Raw genomic sequence first — 26,450 nt, 5'->3', positions numbered from 1 at the left:
ATATTTTTTGCTAAGCCCTTCTGCAGAGTCTCTTTTGAGAAATCAGCTTCCAGTCGTATGGGTGTTCTCTTATATGTAGTTGTTTTTCTCTTGCTGCTTTTAAAATTTTTTATTTGTATATAACCTTTGGCATTTTAATTATGATGTGTCTTGTTGTGGGCCTCTTTGGATCCCTGGTTTTTGGTATCTTCTGAGCTTCTTGGGGTTTTATGTCCATTTCCTTCACCAGGTTAGGGAAGTTTTCCATCATTATTTCTTCAAGCAGCTGTTCAACATCGTGATTTTCTTCACTTACACTGATCAGACGAATGTTTGGAGCCTTAATAGTATCCCATATCCTCCTTAAATCATCTTTATAGTCTTGGCCTCTTTTTTCTTGCCTTTCTGTTCGAGTGTCCTGATTGGCTTTCCTATCCTCTAGATAGGGCATGTGATCCTCTTTTTTATTCACTTTGTTTATTCCATTTAATATATTTCTCATCTCAGATCATGCGTTCTCCATTTCAGACTGGTTCCCTCTTATTATCGCCATCTCCATTTTTATCTCTTTGTTGGAGTTCTCTACATTTCCCAAAAGTTCATTGAGCATCTTTATAACCAGTGTTTTGAACTCTGCATCTGTTAGATGACTTGACTTCATTATATCTGGATCTCTGTTCTGTTCTGTCATATGGTTTCTGCTTCTTTGTCTTCCCATTTTGGCTGCCTTTCTATGTCTGTTTCTATGTACTAATGGTGATTTAGAATATTACATTCCGGTCTGGGTACCACAATTTAAGTCAAATTAGATTATTTTCAGAGAAAAACTACACTGCTGAAAGACTTTGGGGAAAATCTGAAGCACTTCTATATTTAGTCTGATGATTACGGTTTTCAAATATTCAAGGTTTATCATTACTGTTATATGTTGTTTCTAAATTGGGACCAATGTGAAGAGTGCTAAGGGAATAGAAAGAGGGACTAATTAGTGGGAACTGCCAGTGGTGCTATGAGAGGCCCCAGTTTTTCTGAGGGGGATGCCCACAGTGAATGTGTTTGAACAGCTGTTAAATGATAATTTGCAATATTACAGGAGAGAGTCAAACCTGGGATGGATAGGTGAACTCAGTAAGCCTTAAATTCTCTCTAGCCCTGTGGCTGTGTAATTCTAGGGGGAAAAGGTTAGAAAAAAAATTAGCTTCTAATTGGATACATCTCAGATATCTGAATCATTAGTCAGCTTATTTGAGTACTTATACGTGATCAGCACTGTTTAGGATATGGCTGAAAATGATAAAATATTCCTTATTGGGGAGCTCTGGAATCCCAAAGCAATTGAGGGAAACAGGACCGAATACCTAAATATGAAAGGGCCGGATTAGAGAAGGCTTTGTGAGCCTGGAAGGGGCAAAGAATCATTGTGTTGGGTGGAAAGACTGTTAAAAGAATTAACTTGCTAAATGTTACTCGTTGTGGCAGAACTTGTTTGGTGTTCATTATTAAGCTGCGTCATTTAGTTTACTTGGTAAAAAGAAATTTTAAAAGCAAATTATAATCTCAGAGAACAAATTTTGACTCTGAACAAAAAACTTTATTTGCTCCTGAGATGATTTCTGTCCCCTGACAAAGAGAAACCTTGATGCCTATCAGTTATGGGGCAAATGGCCATACTAGGTACATTGTGCTGGTTAGATAAATACTTCTTGAATTGGTTCTTTTATAAATAATGTTCCCCCACTCCTCCAAACTAGAAATTGGGAGGCCACCTAGAAAACTTGACCCGCTATCCATCATAGTGCTAATGGGACAGATGGTCTTATTAGGTGACCAACAGTGGAGGCACAAAAATCAGATATTAATGAATCAGGTAGGCTTTTCTGGGAGAGGGTACATGAGGGACCCATGGCAATTGAATCTTGAGTACCATGTGATGTACGCATTTCACTGTATATTGTTATTTTAATAGCTTTTAGTAATTTATATTAATAAATTGAATGTCTCCTCTAAGATTTTATTATTTACATTTTTTTTTTTTGAGAGAAATTACCCTGAGGTATGGTTACACAGAGGTGGTGAAAAGAAATATTTGGTAATGGAAACTATAATAAAAGTAAAAAGGCAGTTTCTAATTCATTGTTGTTTTCCAAGCTCATTTTTTGAGAACTTAAGGCACATTGCCAATAGAAGCACGTTATAATATAGAAAGTTCTGAAGCTAGCAAATGAACATCTAAATATCCTATGATACATATTAAATATGTTACTTGGATCAGTGGTCCCCAACCTTTTTGGCATTAGAGACCAGTGCTCCTGTGAGAATCTGATGCCTGGTGATCTGAGGTGGAGCTGAGGTGGTGATGCTAACGCTGGGGAGCGGCCGCAAATACAGATGAAGCTTTGCTTGCTTACCTGCTGCTTACCTTCTACTGTGCGACCCAGCTCCTAACAGACCATGGACCAGTACTGGTCTGCAGCCCAGGGGTTGGGGATCCCTGACTTAGAGCATTAATTCAGCTATCTCAAACCAGCACATGTAAAGTGTGAGTAAATGTATTTGGATTTCCAAATTGAGAGTATTTTGCCTTAGCAGAGGGAGTGGTGATAGCTCTGGATTTCTCCATCTGGTAGATTTGGATTGGAGAGGGATACAGATCCTTAGCAGCAATGCCACAATTCTCCAGGTGTTCAAAACTGGGATGACTAGTGGGCTGAGAAACAGTTGCCTCCCATTATATTATATGTAGACTTCATGTTCATTGGGGAGTGCCTATGCTCTTTTAAGAGTGAGTTTTCATTCTTGCCTCTCTAAGGTTTAATTTTTGAATATTACTTTCCATGAAGCTATAGTTGAAGATAAAAGAACTTTCTAGAAGAGGAAGAGCTGTGTAGATTATGAAAGATATATGTGTCCATGAGGACAATAGTTTTGTGAAAAGAATTTTGACTTTTTTGGGGGTTGTCGTGTACACTTTCAATGATTGGATATTTTAAGAGTAACTAGTAACCTGATAAAAACATTTTGAGTAATCGGATAAAACTAGACATTTTAAAAATCACTTCTTTTTGTTGTTGGGTCGGGGAATCACTTATAAGGTCTACACAAGTCCTGCTGCGTACTCTCTGGATCGCATAGTTGCTGGATTCCGAACACGAAGTCAGATGCTGCTGGGTCATATAGAAGACCAAGATGAAGTCATCCACTGCCAGTTTTCTGATAACAGTGATGAGGAAGAATCAGAGGGCCAAGAGAAATCTGATATTAGGTATGTTAAATATAAACTTACTTAATAAACAATTTTATGATGCACTAAATATATATACACATAGATTTTTTTCATTAAAGTATATCTTTTCCATTTAATATAACAGTAGGTACTTTTTGCTACATACACTGTCAACTAATGTATTATGAAAGCAGTGTTTGAACACACATCATCAGTCTTACAATTGAAAAATCATTTTGCTTTTATAGTTGTTGCATTTTAATTTTCAGAGAGAAAAGTTTTGAATTTCCTGATTCTGCTGCCACAATGGCAACAAACATAACGGAATTTCCACTGGGTCCAACATGGGTGGGAATATTAGTAAAATTCTGTTTATTTTCTGTAATTAATAATTCTTTTAACATTACTGTCAGTTTTTGAGGAAGCTTAATTTGAGGGCAGATTACCAGACACTAACGACAAGTTACCTTTGATCCTGATCATTTTTTTTCAGAACTAGAAGTCACTCATGGATTCAAAAGTCTGGCTCCCTTTGTTCTCTTGTTGAACTGAATGATATTCATGATCAAAAACAAAAGTCAAGTTTGGGGAATGAAGGTACGCAGACTTTATTAAGTAATTTAGATTGTAATGTTTATAAGACACTTCTCTTTTTCTTCAGTCAATAATTTAAGAAGCATCTAGGAGTTCTTAAAGACAAGAACTTGGTAAGGGTGCTTTCTTGGTTGGTAGAACTTCATGTTCTCTGTTCTCCCTCTAATTTTTCACTCTTTTTTACTCCTGAATAAAAATGTTTTTTTCCCACTGATCAATTCTGGCAAGAGTTATAGGCTAAATCTCTCATAATAGGGATTTTACATTCAAACCTATGTTAGTATGCATTGTACTCTTGACTATTTAAAAATACATCTTAAGTAATTTACTAGGTGTCTGCTTTCCTGCTTCACTGTCACACATGCCTACCATTAGTGATGTATTTGGCATTGAAGCCAAATTAGTCTGTATGTGCTCATAATGTTGAGTACACAATTGAGAATTTTTATGCATCAAATAACAGCATAAAATATTTATGTTGCAAAAACTATACTAGGAGATCTTAACTCATTTATCTGGTGATGACTGGTAAAAGCACAAAAAGTAAGAGTATAGAGAATATAAATAACATGATAAATCCTACACTATAAAAATAGCATTTTTAAGAGCCTATGCATGCAATTTTTAACAAAAAATTGACTGTGTCACAAAATAAATTTTAAAATGTACAGATACTATGTATAAGTGCGAGTCAAGTAGCCATTCCTGAACTGTTACTGCTCTATAGCTAATTAAGAAACTTATGCCAGAATGTAAATCAGTGCATTAGCTCCTTTGCTGAGGAATTCTCTCTATGAAAAAAAGGTCAGCTGAACTAAAACAGCGACATAGTTGATTTATGTTCCACTGTAAAATAGTAAGAAATAGTGCTGGCCCACACTCTGAGTAGTCTGGTATAGACAACATTCTTTGATTACAATAAAACTAAAAATTAATATGAAAAAAATTCAACCTTCTACCAGGAGATTTCACACTTTTCGTAAATAACTTGTTAAAAACTCAAATTGCAGAATGTCTAAGAGCAATGAAAAACTATATCAGAACTATAGGATATAACTAAAACATATATATATGTATACACACACACACACAGGTTTATCCTGTAGTTCTGATACAATTAATGAAAACTCCTTCTGTAAGCTAGAAAACCAAAGTCCCAGTGGCTGTGTAATTTTTTTTTCTTTCCTTCCCTGTCTCTCTTTGTCCTTTCCTCTGCTACCTCTGGACTGCTGTGTCTGCTTTTGTTTTTCAGCTCTACTTCTGTTGAATATTACAGAAGCAGATAATTTTTTCTCAGTTTTGTTTCTTTTATTTTAAAGATTTAAAGATTGAATGTCTCCAGGAGAGTCAAGAGTTGAATTTGCAAAAATTAAGGAATTCAGAACTCATACTTAATGAAGCAAAACAAAAAATGAGAGAACTTACAATTAACATCAAGATGAAAGAAGATCTAATTAAAGAATTAATGAAAACAGGTAATAGTATCCTGTAAACAGCTGATATAAGAAAGAAAAGCTTCTAAAATTATTCTGATGTTGTAACATTTTAGTTTTTGATGCTCAAGACTATCTACGGTAGCTTGGAATTTGGTATACCAAGGTGTGTTCTAGAGCCAGTATATGGAGGTTAGTTATTAAAAGAACTTTGTTATATTGGGATTCATCTATGAATTGTTTTAACCAGTGTGAACCCCTGTGCTGTATTGAAACTCTGTGGCACTTAATGTTTTCTGTCACTTTTTAAGAAATGTACTAGGCATCTGGGAATATGTCTTGCGATGGTTTTCTAACTCATTTTAGTAATTCTTTATTTTAAATAATTGGTCTTCATTTTCTTGGATAGTTCATTTTTAACATTAATCATAAACTTTATATTTCAAATGTATTTGATTTTTATCCCTCTAAAGATAAAAGGATTTGTTCTTGAGAGCTGTTCTCTTGACTGAGCCAAGCTTTTAGCTCTTCTCCTTAGTCCCAATTTCTGCCAGATTGGGCATATGTATCATATCCTCTCCTCACCCTCACTATGTTAGGCTTGCCCTAAAAAGCACTTCTCAAGCTTTTTGGGTCCCTCCCCCATATATTGAAATTGTGAGCCTTGAGTAATTTGAAATTCAATAAAGAATTGAAGGAATAAGAGATGCTAGCATTTCTTTTCCCCAACTCCAATGAAAAACAACTCTTTGGTCACATTTAGGGGAACTGAAGGAAATATTATCTTCAATTTTATTGGCTACAGTTACACCCAAACTACATGAATTATGGTGGGTCCCAACTGCTCTGCCAGCAAGGGAAAAACCAGCCTTCCCACTTCCTCCTTTTTCCTGCAATGTTGCTTTCTGGCTATCAGTTCTTTTTCAGTCTCCTCTCCCTAGCCACTGTCCCAAAGCGCTTCTTTCCTCATTCCTAGTGACGTATGTACTGTGCATCATCCTGGCTCCAATATCCCAGATGTTTGAGTTTGACCATGTCCCTCCCTCACAAGCAGTATCAATGCCAGTAAACCTCTCTTAGGAGGATCCAGGAACTGATTTAGGGGTTTAAATAGCATCTCTAGTCCCAAGATTTCAAGGTACTACCTGTTTTTCTTTCAGTTAGGTTATCCCACCATGGAATATCTCACTAAACTACTACACTTTCATAGCCTGGCATACATATCCTGGTTGCCTTAAAGTAGAGGGTACCTGAACTCACACAGAGAAGGTCCTCTCCTTACTCATTAGAACCAAGTGCATTTTGGAGCTTTCCTAAGGACCCTTAGAGATGGTGACTAGCAAATGAGTTAGTGTACGCTTACTTTTCAAAAAAGCCCCCTCAATGAAGATTTTTCCTGAATAGCACCTTCAGCCAACATTAATAACAGTGATAACTATACTGTATTTCATCAATTCTAATGCATATTTTCACATTTTAATATCTCTGAAATCAGGATACATCTTACAATCTACATCTTGCATAAAAATGACAGTTTTATATCATTGGCGTAACTATATCTTGCATAAAAATGACAGTTTTATATCATTGGTATAACTGGCATTGTACCTTTTTTTTTTTAGTAGTTTATAGAATATTGGTATGTTGAACACTTTATAGGGTCTTAGGTTCATTAAAATATAGTAGTCATATGTATTTTAAAGTTAGTCGAATAATTATAGAGTTGTAGAGCCAGAAGACAACTGACAGTGCGTTTAGTTCAATAACTCCTTTTTATTACAAATGAAGAGATTTTCAGTATAGCAGTATGACAAACTGTCCCTGGCAGTTATTCATCCCATGACCTCTGGACTCTTATTTCCTACTGCCACAAGTTTGCTAATCTAGTTCAGGGTCAATTGACTATTCAAAAATCTATCAAAACCAAGTTTTAAGGGCCAGTAACGGCTTAGAATGGAGATATAGAAATATCTTATTCTATTTTTTTTTTCTGTTCTAAACATTCACAAGAAAGGCATTTAAAAAGAATTAATCTTTAACAAGTTCAATGGAGTGAAAAAGGAGAGGGCCAGCTCTAAATTAAAAGATTCTTAAGAGACATAACAATCACAAATGTATCATGGACCTTGTTTGGATCATGATTAAAATGAACCAGTTGTAAAAGACATTTTGAGAAATTGGAGCAGTCTGAATAGGGACTGGTGGGTATTAATATTGTTAGGTGTGTTAGTGACTTTTTGGTTATGTCTATATTTTATATAGATCCTTATTGAAGTATACATAGGTAAGATGATATGACATCTAGGATTGCTTTACAATTTTTAAGCAAATTAAAACAAAAAGGCATAGATGAAACAACTGTGGCAAAAATCTTGATAATTGTTGAATCTGGGTGATAGGAGTTCATTTCTCTACTTTTCTCTACTTTTGGTATGTTGAAAATTTTTCATAAAAAAAGAGAATGGAGGGAGACAGATTATGGATATCAGAAAGCTGAAGTGTAGTAAGCAACAGGCCAGAGAGTAACCCCAAATATCCTAACTGAAGTTTGATGCCAGCAGAGCTAAACTGCATACTCAGAGGATCAGAAATGTCACACTAAAACACAAATAAGAACTAGTATGAAGATTGAATGGCAACAGATGGAAACAGTCATTAAAGAACTAATTATTAAGAGGCCAGGAGCAAGATGTGTTTAATGGGGATGGGTGGGGCAGCTGGGATTTTCTTTATTATATTTTTTTGCAGCTGAGTTTTTAATGTGATGCCTTTTAAATAGTTATACTGCCTAGCTGGATTTTTAAGAATAGAGCCTTTTTATGTTTTTGCTGTTTTACTTAGGTTTTTTTTTTTTTTTTTCCACATAATTTGTATTTGTTACTGCTGTTATTATGGTGAAGGTAATGATGCCAAGTCTGTAAGCAAACAGTATTCTCTGAAAGTAACAAAACTTGCACATGAAGCAGAACAGGCAAAAGTGGAATTAATTGAAACAGAAAAACAACTACAGGAACTGGAAAATAAAGATCTTTCTGATGTTGCTTTGAAAGTAAAATTACAGAGAGAGTTCCGTAAAAAGATGGATGCCGCAAAGCTAAAAGTCCAGGTAATTTAAAAAATGTAATTGAGAAAACTTACTAAAGCTTTCTGCTTTTCAATATTCTTGTACCTAGTTAGGAAAGAAGTAGGATTCAGTTTTTACCAATAAGACGAATTGGAGGGCATCTTTTCTTTTCCAGAGTGCTGGTAGGTGTACATAATTTCAATCTGGGTAGTATATTTCTGCCTTCAAGAAGTACATTATTTTAATCTTTTTTATCAAAAACCATATGGTAAGAAATAAAGATAACCACAGAGATAGTGCCCTTTTCTGAAGGACAAAAGATTAATGATTATATAATACATATAAAACATCTGGTGCATTTATGGCACTTTGTAGACATTCAACAAATAACTATTTCAGACAGTTTTCTGAAACTATAACTGGCTTAAGAAAGGTTAACTTGTGAGTACTATATTCTTAATTTCCTAATACTGGAATTTTTATAACTTCAAATAGCTACAGTTAAAAATTCTGTTATGAGCAATATTCTATTACAGAGAGATTTTGTGTAATGAAGCCATTTTCAGATGCTTAGGTATGGTCAGAGTGCTTTGTTAGTCTGATTATAATGAATTTGCTAGAATACCTTTTTCATTCCTTTTCATTCATAATTTATTGCTTTCAAATTGTTTCCATTGTAGGTAGAATGGAATTGTAGGTAACGTATTTAGAACATTATTTATTTATTTTTGAAACTGTTCCACGGTTATTTTCTTTCAACAAGGTTAAGTGTTCACTGTATACCTCCTGTGTGTCAGGTCCTATTCTATGTGAGAATGGATAGGTGTACAGACCAAAAATGTCCCTCCTCCTAGGGTTTTGTAATGACACCTCAAATATCTGGACATCTCCACTAAAATATTTTACCTAAGTAGCCTCTCAAGTCAACATCAGATTTAAATAATATGACTTGAATGTTTGAACTGATTAAAGGAAGACATAGTAGTTGTGTACGTCATACCTTCCACTTTCCTAAAGAAAACTTACTTTCACATAACAATTCACCTCAGAGAATCTTGGGATCAATTCTTTTTCACTGTTCAACCCTTTAAAGTAAGGCTGTGATATTAGCCTTACTTTACTCATTTTAACAGATTAGTAGAACAAAACAAGATTTTTCCTTTGTATTTATTAGGAAATTTTATTTATAATTTCATAGTTTTATATCCTAGCTTCAATTCTGATTATAATTCTTATCCTTGATATAAATAATAACCAGAATTATTGTTTCTCCAAGGAGGTTATTATATTTATCCTATGCATCTACTGTTTAAACCTTGTTTACGGATTTAGCAAAGATTATTTTTATAAATTCTGTATCTCACACAATTAAAATGGTTGAGATTAAAAGATTAAATGAAAGGTTATTAATAGAGTTTGTGAATTACCATGAACTTTTTGTTTTACATGTTTCTCGCAGCATATCCTTTTCTGCTACGGATACTGATAAGGAAAGGAAAGACACAGAACTGATTTAAGTTCAAAAGAAACATCTTATACAGCAGAGGACTAAAACAAGATTCCTATGTAGTTTTAGAAATTTTTGTGCCTTTGACATATCCGTGCACAACTGATGGGGATAGGCATGATAAAGACGATGAAGATGGTAGTACCAGTTGTTAAGTGTCTACAAAGTGCCATATACATACCAGGTGTTTTGTATGTATATTAATCATTATTTAATCCTTTGAAGTGGATATTTGTACCCTATTTTATAAATGAAGAAGCTAAATTTTAGAAAGATAAAATAACTTACGCAGGGTCACATAGTTGTGATGACAAAGGTTTTCAGTATTTTAACATGTACCATTTTAAATATTGAAATATTAGTGTTTTTTTGTATAATTGTTTATAAAACAAATATTTTTTAATTTTAAAAATCTAAAATCTGTGTTCTTTATATCTTTAGATATATATAAGCTACATTAACATTTTAATGCTAACAGATGCACTTTTGAGCATCTGTGGAATAAGTGCAAAAGACAATGAGAACTTCTCTCACTTTTAAACTAGATTTTCAGTACTTATACTGATATTTTCAGTATTATGTGGAAAAGACACTAAAGTGCTAGTATTATTGTTTTTGCTCCAGTGTTGCAGATATTGTAAAAATTATATATATGTTCAGTTTTGTATTGTTTTAATTTTTACCATGTACATATAATATTTTTAAAATTACTTATTAATAAAAAGCAAAGAGATCAGTTTTATTGTCTTTGGATGTCAGCATTAAGAGGTCTTATCATTCTTTAATTATGGTGGTTGCCCAAACTGTAAAAGTAGAAACGTAGAAAACAACTGCGCATCTATCAAAAACAAATTGAAATCTAGGCAAAATGCCTACCCTTGCCACTGAATGAAAAGTTTGTTTACTTGAGGTTTATTAAGTTTACTTTACGTGAGAGGTGCTAGTTTTCATTTTAAAATATTCCATATGATCCTAGGTCTTACAGAAGAAGCAACAAAATAGTAAGAAATTGGCATCGCTTTCGATCCAAAATGAGAAACGTGCTAATGAACTAGAGCAGAGTGTAGATCACATGAAATATCAAAAGGTACAGCTGCAAAAAAGACTTCGAGAAGAAAATGAAAAAAGGAAGCAACTGGATACAGAAATTAAGCGGGATCAACAAAAAATCAAAGTAATATTGTCATACTTTCCTGCTAAGCATAATATGGAATATTAAATGGCTCAGAGCTAAGGAAGCTAAGGGCTTGAATCATTTGGTTTGTGAGGTATCTAATCTTGACCTGTTCTTGGTTGCTGTCCTCATTCATTTTAAAGCTTTGTTCATCTACATAGTAAAACCTATTTATTGAATTCTGAGTACTATTTTGAAGGCTTTGACTTCATGAAAAAAAGTTCAGTGACACAGTTTTTCAAATGAGAGCCTTAACTTTCGTTATGGCGGTCAAAAACATAAATATATAAAGCCAACTTTCAAAATAACATCTAACATTTGAATAAGACTTCCCATTTCAAAGTGCTTCTAAATACATTGCCCATATGATGTCATGGAAAAAAGTACAAGGTAAAATGGTTCAATTTCATTCACAGTGAGCAAACGAGAGAGAACACCTGTATGCCTAGCAGTTCTATAGAATAGATTGGGATGGGGAGGAACTAATGGTGTCAGCTTGGAGCAGGGCTAGCTAGCATAGGTTCAAATCCAAGCTCTCCCATTTCCTAGGTGGATCATTTATTGAGAAAATCACTTACCGTCTCTGAGTCGTTTATTCATATCTATAATGGCATTAATCATATTTGCCACACAGGGCCCTCTTGAAGAAAGAGCAAGATGATAACGATCATAAAAACAACAGTAACAAACACTTATCTAGCACTATGTACCAGTCTTTTCTGTTGAAATGTTAAGCTAAACCCAGAGCTTGGAACATAATTGGAGATTTCCTAGACATTTGATTTTGGAATATAATCTATTCTCAGACCTGAAAACAAAATCCATAGAATTTAGTGATAGAAGGGAACTTAAAAAGCATTTAAACCAAGTTACTGATTGTTTTTTTAATTGAGATGTACTTCATCCATTTAAAGTGTACAATTAAATGGATTTTGGTATATTACATTATTTTTATAAGTTGTGGTAAAATACGTAAAACATGAAATTTGTCACTTTTAACCATGTTTAATTGTACAGTTTGATGGCATTCATTACATTCACGATGTTGTGCAGCCATCACCACTATTTCCAAAACTTTCATCACCTTAAACAGACACTGTGTAACCACTAAGCAATAACTCCCTATTTCCTCCTTCCCCCAATCCCTTGATAACCTATAATATACTTATGTGGCTATGAATTTGCTTATTCTAGATATTTCATAAAAGTGAAATCACAATATTTGTCCTACATCTGGCTTATTTCACTTAGCTTAATGCTTTCAAGGTTCATCTACATTATAGCATATATCAGAACTTCATTCCTTTTTATGGCTGAGTAATATTCCGTTGTATGCATATACCACATTTTGTTTATCCATTCCTTTGTTGATAGACACTTGAGTTGTTTCTGCCTTTGGCTATTGTGAATAATGCTGTGATAAACATTGGCATACAGGTAATTGTTCAAGTCCCTGCTTCTAATCCCTTTGGAACTGAAATACCTAGGAGTGGAATTGCTGGATCACATAGTTCTATATTTAGTTTTTCAAAGAGACACTTTTTTGATAGTGGCAGCACCAATTTACGTTCTCACCAGCAATGTACAAGGGTTTCAGTTTCTTCATATAGTAGCCAACACTTGTTTTATTTTTTATTATAGTCATCTAAGTACATGTGAAGTGGTATTTCATTGTGGTTTTGATTTGCACTTCCCTAATGACTACTGATTGATGTTGAGCATCTTTTCATGTGCTTATTGGCCATTTGTTTATTTTCTCTGGAGAAAAGTCTATTCTAGTTCTTTGTCTATTTTTTAATTGGATTGTTTGTTGTTGAGTTGTAGGAGTTCTTTATGTATTCTGGACATTAAACTCTATGAGACACATGTCTTCTAAATATTTTATCCCATTCTGTAGGTTGTCTTTAAAGTGTCTTGATAATATTCTTTGATGTAACAAAGTTCTTAACTTTTTACGAAGTCCAATTTATCTGGTTTTTTCCTTTTGTAACTTGTGCTTTTGGTGTCATGTCTAAGAACCCATTGCCAAATCTAAGATCATAAAGATTTATCCCTGTGTTTTTTAAAAAGAATTTTATGGCTTTAGTTCTTATATTTAATAGGTCATTGATCCATATATAGTTAATTTTTGTATATGGTGTGAGGTAGGGGTCCAACTTCATTCTTTTGCATGTGGAAATCCAGTTGTCCTCTTTGAATGGACTTGGTACCCTTGTCAAAAATCAATTGGATATAGATTTATGGATTTCTAAACTCACAATTCTATTCCATTTATCTATATGTCTAGCCTTATGCTAGTACCACACACACTGTTTGATTGCTATGGCTTTGTAGTGAGTTGTGAAATTTGGAAATAAGTCCTCCAACTTTGTTCTTCTTTTTGAAATTGTTTTGAGGCTATTTGAGGTCCCTTGCAATTCCACGTGAATTCAAGGATCAACTTTTTCATTTCCACAAAAAAGGCCATTGGAATGTTAATATGGATTTCACTGAATCTATAGATCTCTTAATGGTATTGACATCACAACAATATAAAGTCTTCCTATCCATGAGCATGGAGTCTTTCCATTTATTTAGGTCTTTAATTTTATAATTTTACAATTTTCAGTGCATTAGTCTTTTACTTCTTTGGTTAAATTCCTAGGTATTTTATTCTTTTAGATGTTATTGTGAATGGAATTGCTTTCTTGATTTCCTTGAGTTACTCATTCTTAATGGTAATAATTATTATTATGGCAGTAGTTAAGATTTATTAAGTATTTTCAGTCAATACTATGCTAAGCACTAATGGACTTTATCTCATTAAATCTTTTTTTCTCTTATATTTTCAACTTTTCCTTTTCTCCTAGAATCAATCTTTAAACATCTTAGATTTTTTCTCATCCTAATATTATCCTCCTTCAGCTTTATATCACTTTCTTCTCCCCTTTATAACTAAACTTCTTGGAAAAGTTTACTGCATTTGTTTCTGTTTTCTTTGCTTCCATTCATTCTCTTATCCTCTCCATCGTGGCTTCTGGCTCCCAGCTCTACCATCTATTTCAGAGTTCACTAATGCTGAGGAGTTCAGTAGTGCTCTCTCTGTCACTATAGTCCTTATCTTAACACCTCAGTTGCATCTAGCACAGTTCACTAGTCCTCTTATCTTAAAATATTTTCCCCTTTGCCTTTGTGAAATTTCTCTCTCTCTCTCTCTCTCTTCTTTTTCTCTTTCCGATAGCATAGGTCCTTTACAGACGGGAATTCCTCAAGGCTCTAGCCTGTACCCTCTTATCTTCTATACTCTGTCCTGGGTGACCTCATCTTTTTCCACGGCTGCAGTTAAACTCTGACAACTCCCACATTTAATCCTTAGCTCCAGATTTGCTCTTTGAGCTCTGGATTCTTATATCTAAATATTTACATCTTCATTAGGTTGTCCTGTAGAAGAATTTATGATCTTCCTTACTTATCTCCCCACATATCCCCTCCCTGCTTCTTTCACAGGGAAGAAAAAGTAGTTTTCCAATGTGCTTTACATGATATCTCAATCTGTTCAGCTGGGTAAGCTAGAAATTTGGCAGTCATCCTTGACTCTGTCCTCTTCTCCATCACCCATAGCCAGTGAGCCACTAAGTCCTATAAATTATCTTCTAAATATCTTGAATCTGTTCAATTCTCATTTCTACTGCCAACAACGTAGTCTCTTTGTTACAGTCTTTCCTCTAATGTGAGGATCTTTTGGTCTGTCAGTCTTGGGGTCTTTGGGTCTCAGCTTCTCATCTCTCATTGGTCATGGCTTAAAACAACAAGACAGCACTCTAATCTGTTTTGGTCAGAGTGCAACTCTGTAACTTAAACTTTTTACATTCTTATGTAGAACAATTTTGTTTAGCCATATTTCAGATTTTAGGGAAATGACCCATTCAAGGAGGAGAATGAGTATTCCAGAAAAAGGAACAGTCTACCCCAAATATAGTTTATACTACTTCATACAGAAACAAAATATGCTTAAAGTCCTAAAGGTCATCTTGCCCGCTGTTTGGAGCTAACTTTCTGATACTCCTCTTGGTCCATTTGCCACTTAGATAAGCCATTTCCAGAGAATACTATACTTCTGCATAGGTTCTCCTTTGAGCAGCAGTTCTTAATTGAAGTCCATGGAGGAGCTATAAAGAAAAGTTATAAGAACCCCTGAAATAGTGGGCCATAGTATGATCTTTGGTTTTTTACTTCTCTAAGCACCAATTTCCTCATCTATAGAATGGAGTTTATAATAATCCTTGTCTCGTAGGATTATTGTGAGGATTAAATGGCATACTTAAATAGATGTAAAAAAACCTAATACAGTGCCTGGCACACAGTTATTTTAATATAACAGGGATTACAATATAAGAGAAAAGCAGTAATATCTACTGCAACATGTAGAAGAGGGAATTAGACATACTGCAGTATTCTTTTAAAGCATATGTGGAAGAACAGGAATAGTAGAGAGTCAAGTTTAAGGTGCCTTTATTTCAGCAACCTGAAGTTGCTGTGACTATGACAGGCTAAATTATAATAACTATGAACTCTAGATCTAGGGAGGCATGAAAAGTTGATGGGTAGTAAAAATAATAAGGTCCAGATTCACTCATAATGCAACTCAGGTGGGCATAAAATATTTATTTAGTCCATAGCAGATCTATGTTCTTTATGATACCCCCCGCCCAACCCAATTCAGGTGATGATAATTGCTGGAAATGTGGTGGAAACTAACCAAATGTTCAGTCTGTTTAAACCTATTATGATAATTTAAACATTTCCTTTGAATAATTCTCAGCTCTCTTGAATAAGAATATTTAGTCTTTTAGCCTTTTGCTCCCTGTGCCCCTCTCCCGGTGTATGTAGTGGTCAGGTGTATAGCTTTTATTGCACTATTGTATGTAGTGGTCAGGTGTATAGTTTTTATTGAATTGAGAGAGAAGTGGCCCCCTGAGTTTTAGTTGGTTCTTGGATGTGACTGGCTGGAATCTGCTCTCTCTTGTCTACCTTTTCCTGCTGGCCCCTAATGATGTAACCTGTGGCTGGTATAACTCATAGTCTGGTCATGCTTTCAGTTTAGAGCATGGAAGTGCTTTGACTTCACCTCATAATGGCATTATAAATCCCCACTGAGGCTACTAAGTCTTCTATGTAGCTTGGTAACCTCGTGGCCTATCCTCATCTTAAGTTTTGGTGTCAATTCTCCATGATAACTGACCCCCACTGGCTCTTAACTCAGGATCCACATCACCTGAGGTCGAGGGGTCCAATTAGTCTCTTTCCTGAGTTCTCAGCTCTTTCAGCAAGGCTGAGCAGTCTGTGTGGGTGTGAGCCTCTGCCACTGCAGCCTACTTTCTCTCACTCTTCCCTCAGTGATAACCTTTAGGTATTACCCTGCTTCTCGGCCAGTACTTAAGAGGAAAATTAGGACACACGTCTTACTGTCTCTTTTTTCTCCTTTCTGCTGTTCCCAGGGCTGGATAATGGTAGATTCTTTTTATTTCCTTTATATCAGTACTTCTGAAATTACCTGTGGGGAAGGTACAATTTTTATTTTATTACTAATTTGTTATAACTCAGTACTTTTTAAAAACATGAACTTGTAGAAAAATGAGATTAAAATATACTATAAAAGAGTCCATCTTTTAATTATTAGATTCAACAGATATAAAATTATTCTGTCAAATTGCTATAAAATTTTCTAAACACTTTCAATTTCTGTACTTATCCATCATGGACCAGTAAGGGAGTATGTGGACAAGCCAACTTTGATTCATGGCCTCCCTCCCGATTCCTGCTAAGCGTGAGTGGTGACAGCGGCATCTTCTCTAAACTGCAGGAGAGCACCAGGAGCATTGGGCCTCTTGATTTGACTCTTGAGATGTGGATGGAAACTAAAGGAATTTGGAAAATACTCTTCACAGGACCATGGTCTGTCTTGCAAGGCTGTTCTCAAGCTCAGAGTCTGATTTCTACTGTCATAAATTCTTATATCCCTATGGCAGATAGACACCTTAGGTGGACTAATTGAATGAAAGTAATGAGCTCAGAGAGGCAGATGAGAAAAACACATTTATAATTTTCAGACTCTAATCCCTGTTACACTAATTTGTAACACTGGGAATGAATGAAAAAAATATTTAGGTTTGTTAATAAACCCTGATTTCTGCTGTGAGATTTTACTGCTTCAGTGAGGGGCTAATGTTTTCTTCTCAAATAAATACCTCAACTTTCATCTATTTATTTTTTGTAACTAAGAAAGCAAATATTAATACAATGATTATTTCATAAATATTTAATGATGCCCACATAGTAAAAGCCATAGGTGTTTTTGATTTCTGTCTTCTACAGGAACTAAAGTTAAAAACAGAACCAGAAGAAGGTTTAAAACTGAAAGCTGAGGACCTTGATGCATTGAAGATGAAAAGGAGAAAAGGTTCGTTTGGAAGTATAGACCAACTCCAGGTTTGTCAATTCTATTTAGTATTTTCTGGTTTTTCTTCTATTTGATGATTGTCTAAATAACAGTAAAAAGTGGTGAACTCTGATTAAAATCTTCGAACAATAGATTTTGCCACTTGAATGCAAAACTTCTAATATGTCTTCTGAAACTTTTCTGTTATTAAAAAATTACTTTCTCATCCAAAAATGTGCTGTATTCTTATTTTAGCAGAAGTGGGTTTATTTGAATGCTGTGGAATGTAAACATGAAATCCATGTTCACTAGATTGTATTATTTCCATGTCAGAACTGGTTTATTCCCATGGAAACAGATAATGTTTCTAAAAATCAGAGTTCTCCATTCAAACATAACGAAATAGTACATGCACTATATGTAATATATTAAAAAGCTATTGTTTTAGCTCCACATTTAAAAAAGAAATCCAGAGCATTTGAGATCTTGCTTCCTGGAAATTGATGTCAGTTTGGCTCAAATAAACTCTTATAAAAATTTTTAAAAAAATGAAATCCATAAACTAATAAAAAACTTCAAATAAACAAAATTTAATTTTATGTAAATTCAAAATAGCAGTTCTAAAAATCTTACAGAAAGTAAAACACTGCCCTTAAAATTCTAATTACACTCAAATGTAAATACATCACCTTAATTCTGAAATTTTATTTGTTCTCTCTTCCTAAATTTTATATTATAATAGTAAAACTTAAGACATGAATGTATAGCACATCCTCAAATAATATCATTTCATTAAACATCATTTCATAATAATGTTGATGAGATGCTATAGGAACTTAACTCGTTTATATTAGCCTATGGTAAAATCATTTTTTATACGTAGTTTTGCTTAAAGTCGCAGAACCTACCAATGATATTAAGTGAGGACTTACTGTATCCCAAGTTATTTATTTTACTAGCATATTTTAGAAATTGGTTAAAAAGCATTTCTAAGTGGAAAGGGTCTGTGGGGGAGTAGGAGAGGTAGGAATGCATGAAATAGTGAGATCTATTTTCAAAATGTTAAGTATCTAAATTTAAAATGAATACAATAATAAAAAGATTTCTGCAGCTTATACTGACTGTATTGTATTAATGAAAAACATTTCATGTTTTTTAATGTTGCAAAACAAAAACCTGTTTTCCAGAGTTTGACTCTAAACATGGACAAGATTTTAAATTAATCAATATGAGTATCCAGAGAGCTTATAATAGAACACTGATTTGATATGAAGTTCCTTTATAAGAATTTAAAATTAGAACTATATGATAGGAACTTTTGCTATAAAAAGAAGACAAATCAAGAAACTTTCAGAAGACTTAGTGAGATACAGTGGATTATATAAATTATAACCTTTATTATATCAAATGCAGAAAAATCCGTTTATTTTTTCTCTAAAAAACCTGTATTTTATATTAGCAGACTCCTACCCATTCTTCAAAGCACAGCTAAAATATTAACTATCCTGTTGGGCTGGCAGTGACATTTCTTTCATTTCCCAGACAGAACTAATGCTGTTTTGGAAATCTTTCTGATTCTATTTTATTTTAGAATTATTTGATGTTGACAGCTACAGTGCAGAGTGGATTTCCATGCTCCAATATCTATGTCTTCCACTGTGTGTATTCATTTATTTACTTCATTAATTGATTGACTCAGGCATTCCTTTCAGCCATTAATTTAACATTTTATTGAAGGCCAGTCATAGGCCAGGCAGTATACCAGGCACCTGGGGACAGAGAGATGAAAAGTACAGTTCTGAAATCAATCAAGGAGCTCAAGTTGGGGAGACAGACTGTAGAACAACCAGCAGTGTTAAGTGCTGTGATGCAAGTATGACCTCTATGACAGAGAAAAAGTTCTCAGCCTGTTCTCAGGACTAACTCTTAATACATGTGAAGAAAATTGTCAGCCTTTTTTTGGTCAGCCTAAAAAATTCCAGGTTTGAACATAGTTGGGGAGTAAATTTTAATTCCTTACAAAACAACACAGCAGGATGTTAACTGGAACCATGTACTTCTTGACAGTTCTAGACAGGATGACGATTTTGTTACTCTCACTAGTAGTTTAAAATATTCATTTAAGGTGTTTCAGCCAATCTGAAATTATGTTATTACCATATAAATTTTATGGCAGAAGAAAAGCAAGTAACATTTCTTTGAAATTTTAATGTAGAAATTGGATGAGCAAAAGAAATGGTTAGATGAAGAAGTAGAAAAAGTTCTGAACCAACGCCAAGAATTAGAGGAGCTGGAAGAAGACTTAAAGAAACGGGAGGCTATAGTTTCTAAAAAGGAGGCCCTGTTACAGGAGAAGAGCCACCTGGAGAATAAGAAGTTGAGATCTAGTCAGGTATTCCATTTAATACACTTTCATTTTGGTTGTAAGTCATATAAACGAGAACTTTTTTCTCTAAGAAGTAAACCATTGTGAAATCAAAAATCGAAAGAACTCTTCTGGTTTTAGATGTATTTTGCTTATTACTACTTATCTAATGACCATCACTAAAATCTATTGCAACTTTGAAGTAAAATGTTCAGTGTTCTGCTATGTATGATTTATTTATTATTAACTTTTTTTGGTACTTTTTAAGTTGTGGTAAACATAAAATTTACCATTTTGACCATTTTTAAATGTACAAATCAATGGCATTAACTATATTCACAATGTTGTACAACTGTCACCACTATCTGTTTCTACAACTTTTTATTACCCCAAACTAAAATTCTAACCATTAAGCAATAACTCCCCAATTCCCCTGACAACCTCTATTATTAACTTTAGTGGATATTTTCAAAATAAATTGTACTATTTGATGCTGTATAGTGATGCTGTATTGATAATTTGGAAAAATAGACTTGAAAATGATCTAGCTATCACTACTACCTAAAGTTAGGGGTTTGCAGGGCTCCTATAAAAGAAAGATTTTGTGTAATGAAGATTTGTTTGTTTTTCACATTATAAAGACTTGGAGACCTTTACAAAAAATTTTGCTGGAGGACTTGGATTTTATGAGCCAAAGAAGTGGTTTTGTGAGGGAATTTGCCTCAATTTCAAGTTTTGAAAAAAGAATGACTGTGAAGGGACTGGAAGGCCCAGGAGATACATTATTTGATATATCTACACATATTTTCAACAATAGCAGCATTATCTAAAAATGAAGCAGGCTTGGAAAGGACTTTCTGCCCAAACCTTTGCCTCCAGCAGGCCTTGAGTCCAAGGTCAATCTATACACTGAGCCATGAAACAGAGAGGATCAGTGACCTGCCTCTATTAAGTCTGCCTTTCAGCCAAAATCTAGACCAGTCGGATCTCAGTTGACAGTGGCATCTGCTTAACCTCTCCACCTCAGTATAACAGGTAGACAGGGATGGGGACCTGTACTTACCTGTGCTTTGTTTTCCATTCCCCAAACATGTTGAAATAGCTATTAGCACCAAGCTGCAGGACACAGGAGTGGGGGCACCCCCTCTAACTGCTCTAGATGCTGGTGCTGTACCCAGGTAGCTTGCTCACACTGGCTGTCAGGGTCAGGTTTTAAAAGCTGTCCCTCAAAACATGTAAACAACAGTGAAGAATATTAACAAACTAAATATCAAGTGAGTAAACAGAAGAAAATCCTGGGACCTTTATGGTATATTCTGTATCATAGAAGAGAAAAGAGTGGGGGAAAAGCAATGAGGAAGAAAATCTTCTTCCTGAAATAAGTTTACTTCATGATACAGAAAAAAATGAAAACAACTGTTTTCTAGTTTCAACCAGATGTCTTATTTAGGAAGAAGGACATACTGAGATAGTGTAAATAAATGAAACCCACAATAGATCAAAGCAAAACTGATTCTTTGAAGATTGTTTTAATGAAACAGAAGAGAAATTGAGACTGTTATACTGCTTAGGTTCTTTTCTGAACAAAAGACATAAAAAGATATCTTTTTTTCAATGTTTAAGAAATACTTATAAGACTTGATCATAAGCATTTCAGACAAGGAATATGATATCAAAAAATATATTCATACCATATACAAATTTAACTCAAAATGAATCAAAGACCTAAGTGAGCAAAACTATAAAAATTGTAGAGGAAAACATAAATCTTTGTGACCTTGAATTAAGCAATGGTTTCTTGGATATTATACCTAAAGCACAAGCAACAAAAGAAACAGATAAATTGGTCTTCATCAGAATTAAAAACATTTGTGATGCAAAGAACACTATTAAGAAAGTAAAAGGACAACCCATAGAAGAGGGGAAAATATTTACAAATCATATATCTGATTAAAGACATGTATCTAGAATATATAAAGACCTCTTACAGCTCAGTAGTAAAAAGAAAACCCAATTAAAAGTAGGTAAAGGATCTAATAGATATTTCTCCAGAGAAGATATACAGATGACCAATAAGACATGAAAAGATGCTCAGCATCCTTAGTCAACAGGGAAATTCAAATAAAAACTTCAATGAGCTACCACTTTACACCCACTAGGATGGCTATAATCAGTAAAATAGATAAGTGTTGGTGAAGATATGAAGGAATTGGGACTTTCATACCCTGCTGGTAGGATCGTAAAATGGTTCAGTTGCTTTAGGTAACTACACTGTAGTTCCTTAAAAGATTAATTATAGAATTACCACATGACCCAGCAATTCCACTCATAGGTGTATATCCAAGAGAAGTGAAAACATATGTCCACACAAAAATTTGTACATGAATGTTTATAATAACATATTATTCAGCAATAGAAAGGAAGTAGTGTTATTACATGGATAGTAGTGTTATTACATGTTATTACATGGATAAACCCTGAAAACATTATATTAAGTGAAAGAAGCCAGTCACAAAAGACCACATAGTGTACGTGAAGGTAGAATAAAGATACTTTCAAGTGAAAAAATTATCTCCCACTTGGCCTGTCTCAGGAAACTACTAGAGGGTGTACACCACAAAAAAGAGGGCATAAACTATGAAAAAAGAAGACTCTGGATCCTGAAAATGTGATCCTACATGGAAATTTCCAGGATAATACCGAAGGGGAGTCCGAGGACAATTTATCCATTGTGGAGCAAGAATATGGAAGCGCCAAGCAGAATGTTTCCAGAAATGAATGGAATGAAAAGATTTCCTGATTTAAGTTTGATGAAGTGAAAAAATAGTGTTGAGAAGAATTTCATAGTTCTATTAGAGAAGTATTAGTTATAAGGTATAAAAAAAGTTGTATCAGATGGAAGTATGATCATTTTATACTAGATAGTTCAGATCTGAATAATATTCACAAAGTCATGTAATCTAAATATTGATTTAATACATATTGGAAGAATGAAGAAAGGAGAAGTAGGAAAGAGAAGGCTAAGGGTGCTAGATCCTTATCTTCCATAACAGTCAGTAGGCAATATCTAAAACTGATAATGTTATTTAGAAACATAAGGGTGCTAGATCCTTATCTTCCATAACAGTCAGTAGGCAATATCTAAAACTGATAATGTTATTTAGAAACATGGACATAAACACCAGAAGAAACAGCAAAAACACTGAAGATGATTGTTTCTGGGGAACCGAACTCAGGTGAAAGGGCGGAGTAGGCCAGACAACGCCTGGTAGTAAATTCTTTGTTTGAATTTCCATATTTTTAAAAAAAGATATTCAACTTAAAATTTTAGGAAATGAAGTCTCCCGCCCCCTCAGAAAATTTATGGGACAAAATAATGTAGCTAAAAATATATTCTTTTAGTAATTTTCACTATGTTTTTTTTCTTTCTAGCTATCTGCTGTCTGGATTTCTAGTAACTGTTTCTGGGGTGACTGGTTGATTATGTCTTTTTAGGCCTTAAACACAGATAGTTTGAAAATATCAACTCGCCTGAACTTGCTGGACCAAGAGTTGTCTGAAAAGAATGTACAGCTCCAGAGCAGCACAGCTGAGGAGAAAATAAAGATTTCAGAACAAGTCCAAGCCCTCCAGAAAGAAAAAGATCAGCTACAGAGAAGAAGAAACAGTGTGGATGAGAAACTTAAAAATGGTAGCGTGTTATCACCTGAAGTAAGTCAGTATTCTTTGGAACTGGAAGTGCTGTATGATGGATCACTTGGATGATTTCCTCCGACTTTGTCACTTAAACATAAAAATGATAAATCTGATGAACTTTGTTTCCTTGAAACTTTGTCAAATGTAATGTTTACCTGGCCCTGTAAGCCATGCTTGACTAGAGACTGCGATGTCCTCATGCCAGGGACTGGGAGACTAACACTTTACTTGAGTCTGGTCTTTTTCAGCCAGGTTTCTCCACTGAACTCACAGAACACAGAAAATGATTTGAAAGACTGTCTCATTTCTTCCAGAGAGGGCACCTTCCTTCTCTTTGGGCATCTTTCTTGAATGATACTAGGTACTTTATTACATAAAATGGATGCCTAGGGCATTAAGGGTTAATTCTTTTGTGTTACCTTGGTTGAGAAAGGCCCAATGTTCAGGTGCATATTCCACACTAAGTCCCACCTAGGTAGATACATAAAATCCAAATTTCAATAAAAATAGCTTTTAGAGTTTTCATTTAAGGGAGCATATAGCTCCTCTTTATTTTGTTTTAAGCTATATAAAAGATATTTCATTTATTGGCTAGCAAATTGCTCCAGGTTTTGTCTTTTTTCAGAATTTTACCTCACTTGGCAATGGTACCTGTACCTTACTCTATCAGACAAAGATGAATTTTTGAGCCTGAATTTTCTCTGCGAATATTTGTTGTTGATGTCCTGTCATTACCAAAGCAAGAGAAAATTGCTAAGAGAAAGTGAGTAGCTGGGAATCATGTACCTTGCTGAATCTTGTAGTGTTTCAGATTGGAACAAGTATGAGAGGAAGTTAAGGGGTCTGGTTAAGAGGGAACAGGAGAAAGAATTTAATGATATCAGATTATTGTTCATTGAGTTGATGAAGGGAATTGAAGACTAAGTTGATTGGGGGCTATGTGGCATCATAAGCCCCCATGCCCTGTTGTAGAACTTAATTTAGGTAGCTGTGCAGGGGATCACAGAATGAGGTTGTCCTCCCAAGACTGTTTAAACTGGAGCCTGAAACTTGTAAATTGGAAGGTATGAGAGCCTAAGATACAGCAAAACATGTTAAGTATTTAAGGAATTCTTGCTTGCCCAAGGCTGTTATTGGGCCCTATAGAAGAAACAAAAGTAAAAAGCATTATATTGCTCTTGAGAAATTCATACTCTATCTGGAGAAAAGAAACTGAAGGATAAGAAAACTCTAAACCTGAAGAACATAAAAAAGCAAGTTACAGGTAAAATAATAAAACTATACTTATGATGCTCTTGAGAAATTCATACTCTATCTGGAGAAAGGAAACTGAAGGATAAGAAAACTCTAAACCTGAAGAACATAAAAAAGCAAGTTACAGGTAAAATAATAAAACTATACTTATGACATTACTTATACAAAGCAATGCAGTGACCATTTGGGGGAAGACTCTTCTTCCAATCCTTGGTGGATTGGAATCTTGACCCCAATTATGGAAAACATGATATGTATTGGTTGATATAAGAAAGGAGGTCATTTTATAGTGGTTACTAGAGGGTAAGGGGGAAGGGAGAGGGGGGAGATAAATGGGGTAAAGGGGGTCAAATACGTGGTGACAGAAATCTCACTATGGGAGGTGAACACACAGTGTAAATATATATATGCCTTACTGTTAAAATGTATAGCTGGAACTTACTGGATTTCGTTAACTAATGTCACCATAAAATAAACATGAAAGAAGGCTATTTTAGATAGACTACCATTAAATAAGGCATAGAGGTGGGAATGAGCAAGTTATGTTTGCAGAAGGCTAGAGGGTCCATTGTTATCATCGAGAAATAGTTAATATTTCTTGTGGAATTCTGTAACTAAAAACATGTAGGGTTTTGTGGTAAAAATAGAGCACTGTGCATGCTACGTATATAGTAGCCACTCCGGATGGGTGTGAGGGAGTGGTGAACCTCCTATATAGTTAGTGGGGTTCCATTTAGTCATGTGAGCTTCTGTGCACGCTTCTGCATGGTTGGTTCTTAGTGTAGCTTTCAAGTGGGCTGTGCTGTCGCCACTATTTTCAAGCCAAGGTTAATATTACCAAATAAATCTGCCAGTAGCAGATCATCAGGGGATGCTGATGTGACACAAGACCTCAATAAAATCTAGGTGGAATGGTTTGCTGTTTTGATGTCTTTAAATTTGCCTAGAACTATTTTCTCTTTCCATAATAAAACTATTTTCCTAATTGTATTACTTTGTGGGAAGTGATAGATTTTAGATCACTATACTAGTACAGGATTGCTCAACAATTTCATGTAAGCAAATCAGCTCCTTTTTTTGGTAAAATCCAGAAACTAAGATTTTAATAACATTTTTCTAACAATGCATAGCAGTTGCCTAGTGAGATATAAAAGAAAATATAAGAGTTATTATATATATCTATGTTTATTTTATCTTTAAATTTTCAATTTCATGTTTTAGGATTAGAAGCTGCATATAACTTATTGAGAAATATACATATATGCAGTTCTTGCTCAAAAGCTTTTGTTGGTTTTGTTTTACTGATAGGGGTGTATGATCTAAAAGGTTTGGAGACCACTGCTTTAGGTCCTTGTTACTCTCAGTGTGGTCTCTGGGACCAGCAGCAACAGGATCACCTAGAAATGCAGTGCCTCAGGCCCCACCTAGACTTGCTAAATTAGAAATCTACATTTTGACAAGCTCCCTGGTGCACAATAAAGCTTAATACACAGCTCTATGATGAAGCATCATCAATTGTTGATAATCTATGGTTTGTAGCAAATATTCATTGTGGGACAGCTTCCCACTGCCACTCATTTGTCAACCTAGACCTACCTATTGCTGGGTTAGAGAGACCCACAAATATTTATACACTGCAGTCTCACTGGAGCTGGCTAGTCTCAGGGCTCAGTAGTCAGTCTACCTTATGTATATTTTTTTAATGCCATACTATGTTTCTTTAACTTACATCTAAAACTATAG

General features: G+C 34.5%; 1 protein-coding gene across 5 annotated transcripts in view; it reads left to right on the top strand.

The window, feature by feature from the left end:
• Positions 1-26,450, top strand: part of KIF27 (kinesin family member 27) — a 68,516-nt gene that overhangs the window by 28,225 nt on the left and 13,841 nt on the right. For all 5 annotated transcript variants that reach the window (XM_023537756.1, XM_023537757.1, XM_011372048.2 and 2 more), the window contains 8 exons: positions 3,072-3,241; positions 3,696-3,799; positions 5,116-5,271; positions 8,130-8,335; positions 10,777-10,974; positions 17,329-17,442; positions 19,608-19,784; positions 23,253-23,468. In XM_023537756.1, the coding sequence (XP_023393524.1) occupies positions 3,072-3,241; positions 3,696-3,799; positions 5,116-5,271; positions 8,130-8,335; positions 10,777-10,974; positions 17,329-17,442; positions 19,608-19,784; positions 23,253-23,468 (1,341 nt within the window). The remainder of the gene's footprint in view (positions 1-3,071; positions 3,242-3,695; positions 3,800-5,115; positions 5,272-8,129; positions 8,336-10,776; positions 10,975-17,328; positions 17,443-19,607; positions 19,785-23,252; positions 23,469-26,450) is intronic.

Source organism: Pteropus vampyrus, unplaced genomic scaffold (assembly GCF_000151845.1).
Source record: "Pteropus vampyrus isolate Shadow unplaced genomic scaffold, Pvam_2.0 Scaffold199, whole genome shotgun sequence".
Taxonomy (NCBI): domain Eukaryota; kingdom Metazoa; phylum Chordata; class Mammalia; order Chiroptera; family Pteropodidae; genus Pteropus; species Pteropus vampyrus.
Note: the sequence above shows the minus strand (reverse complement) of the source record. Positions and strands in the feature narration are given on the sequence as shown.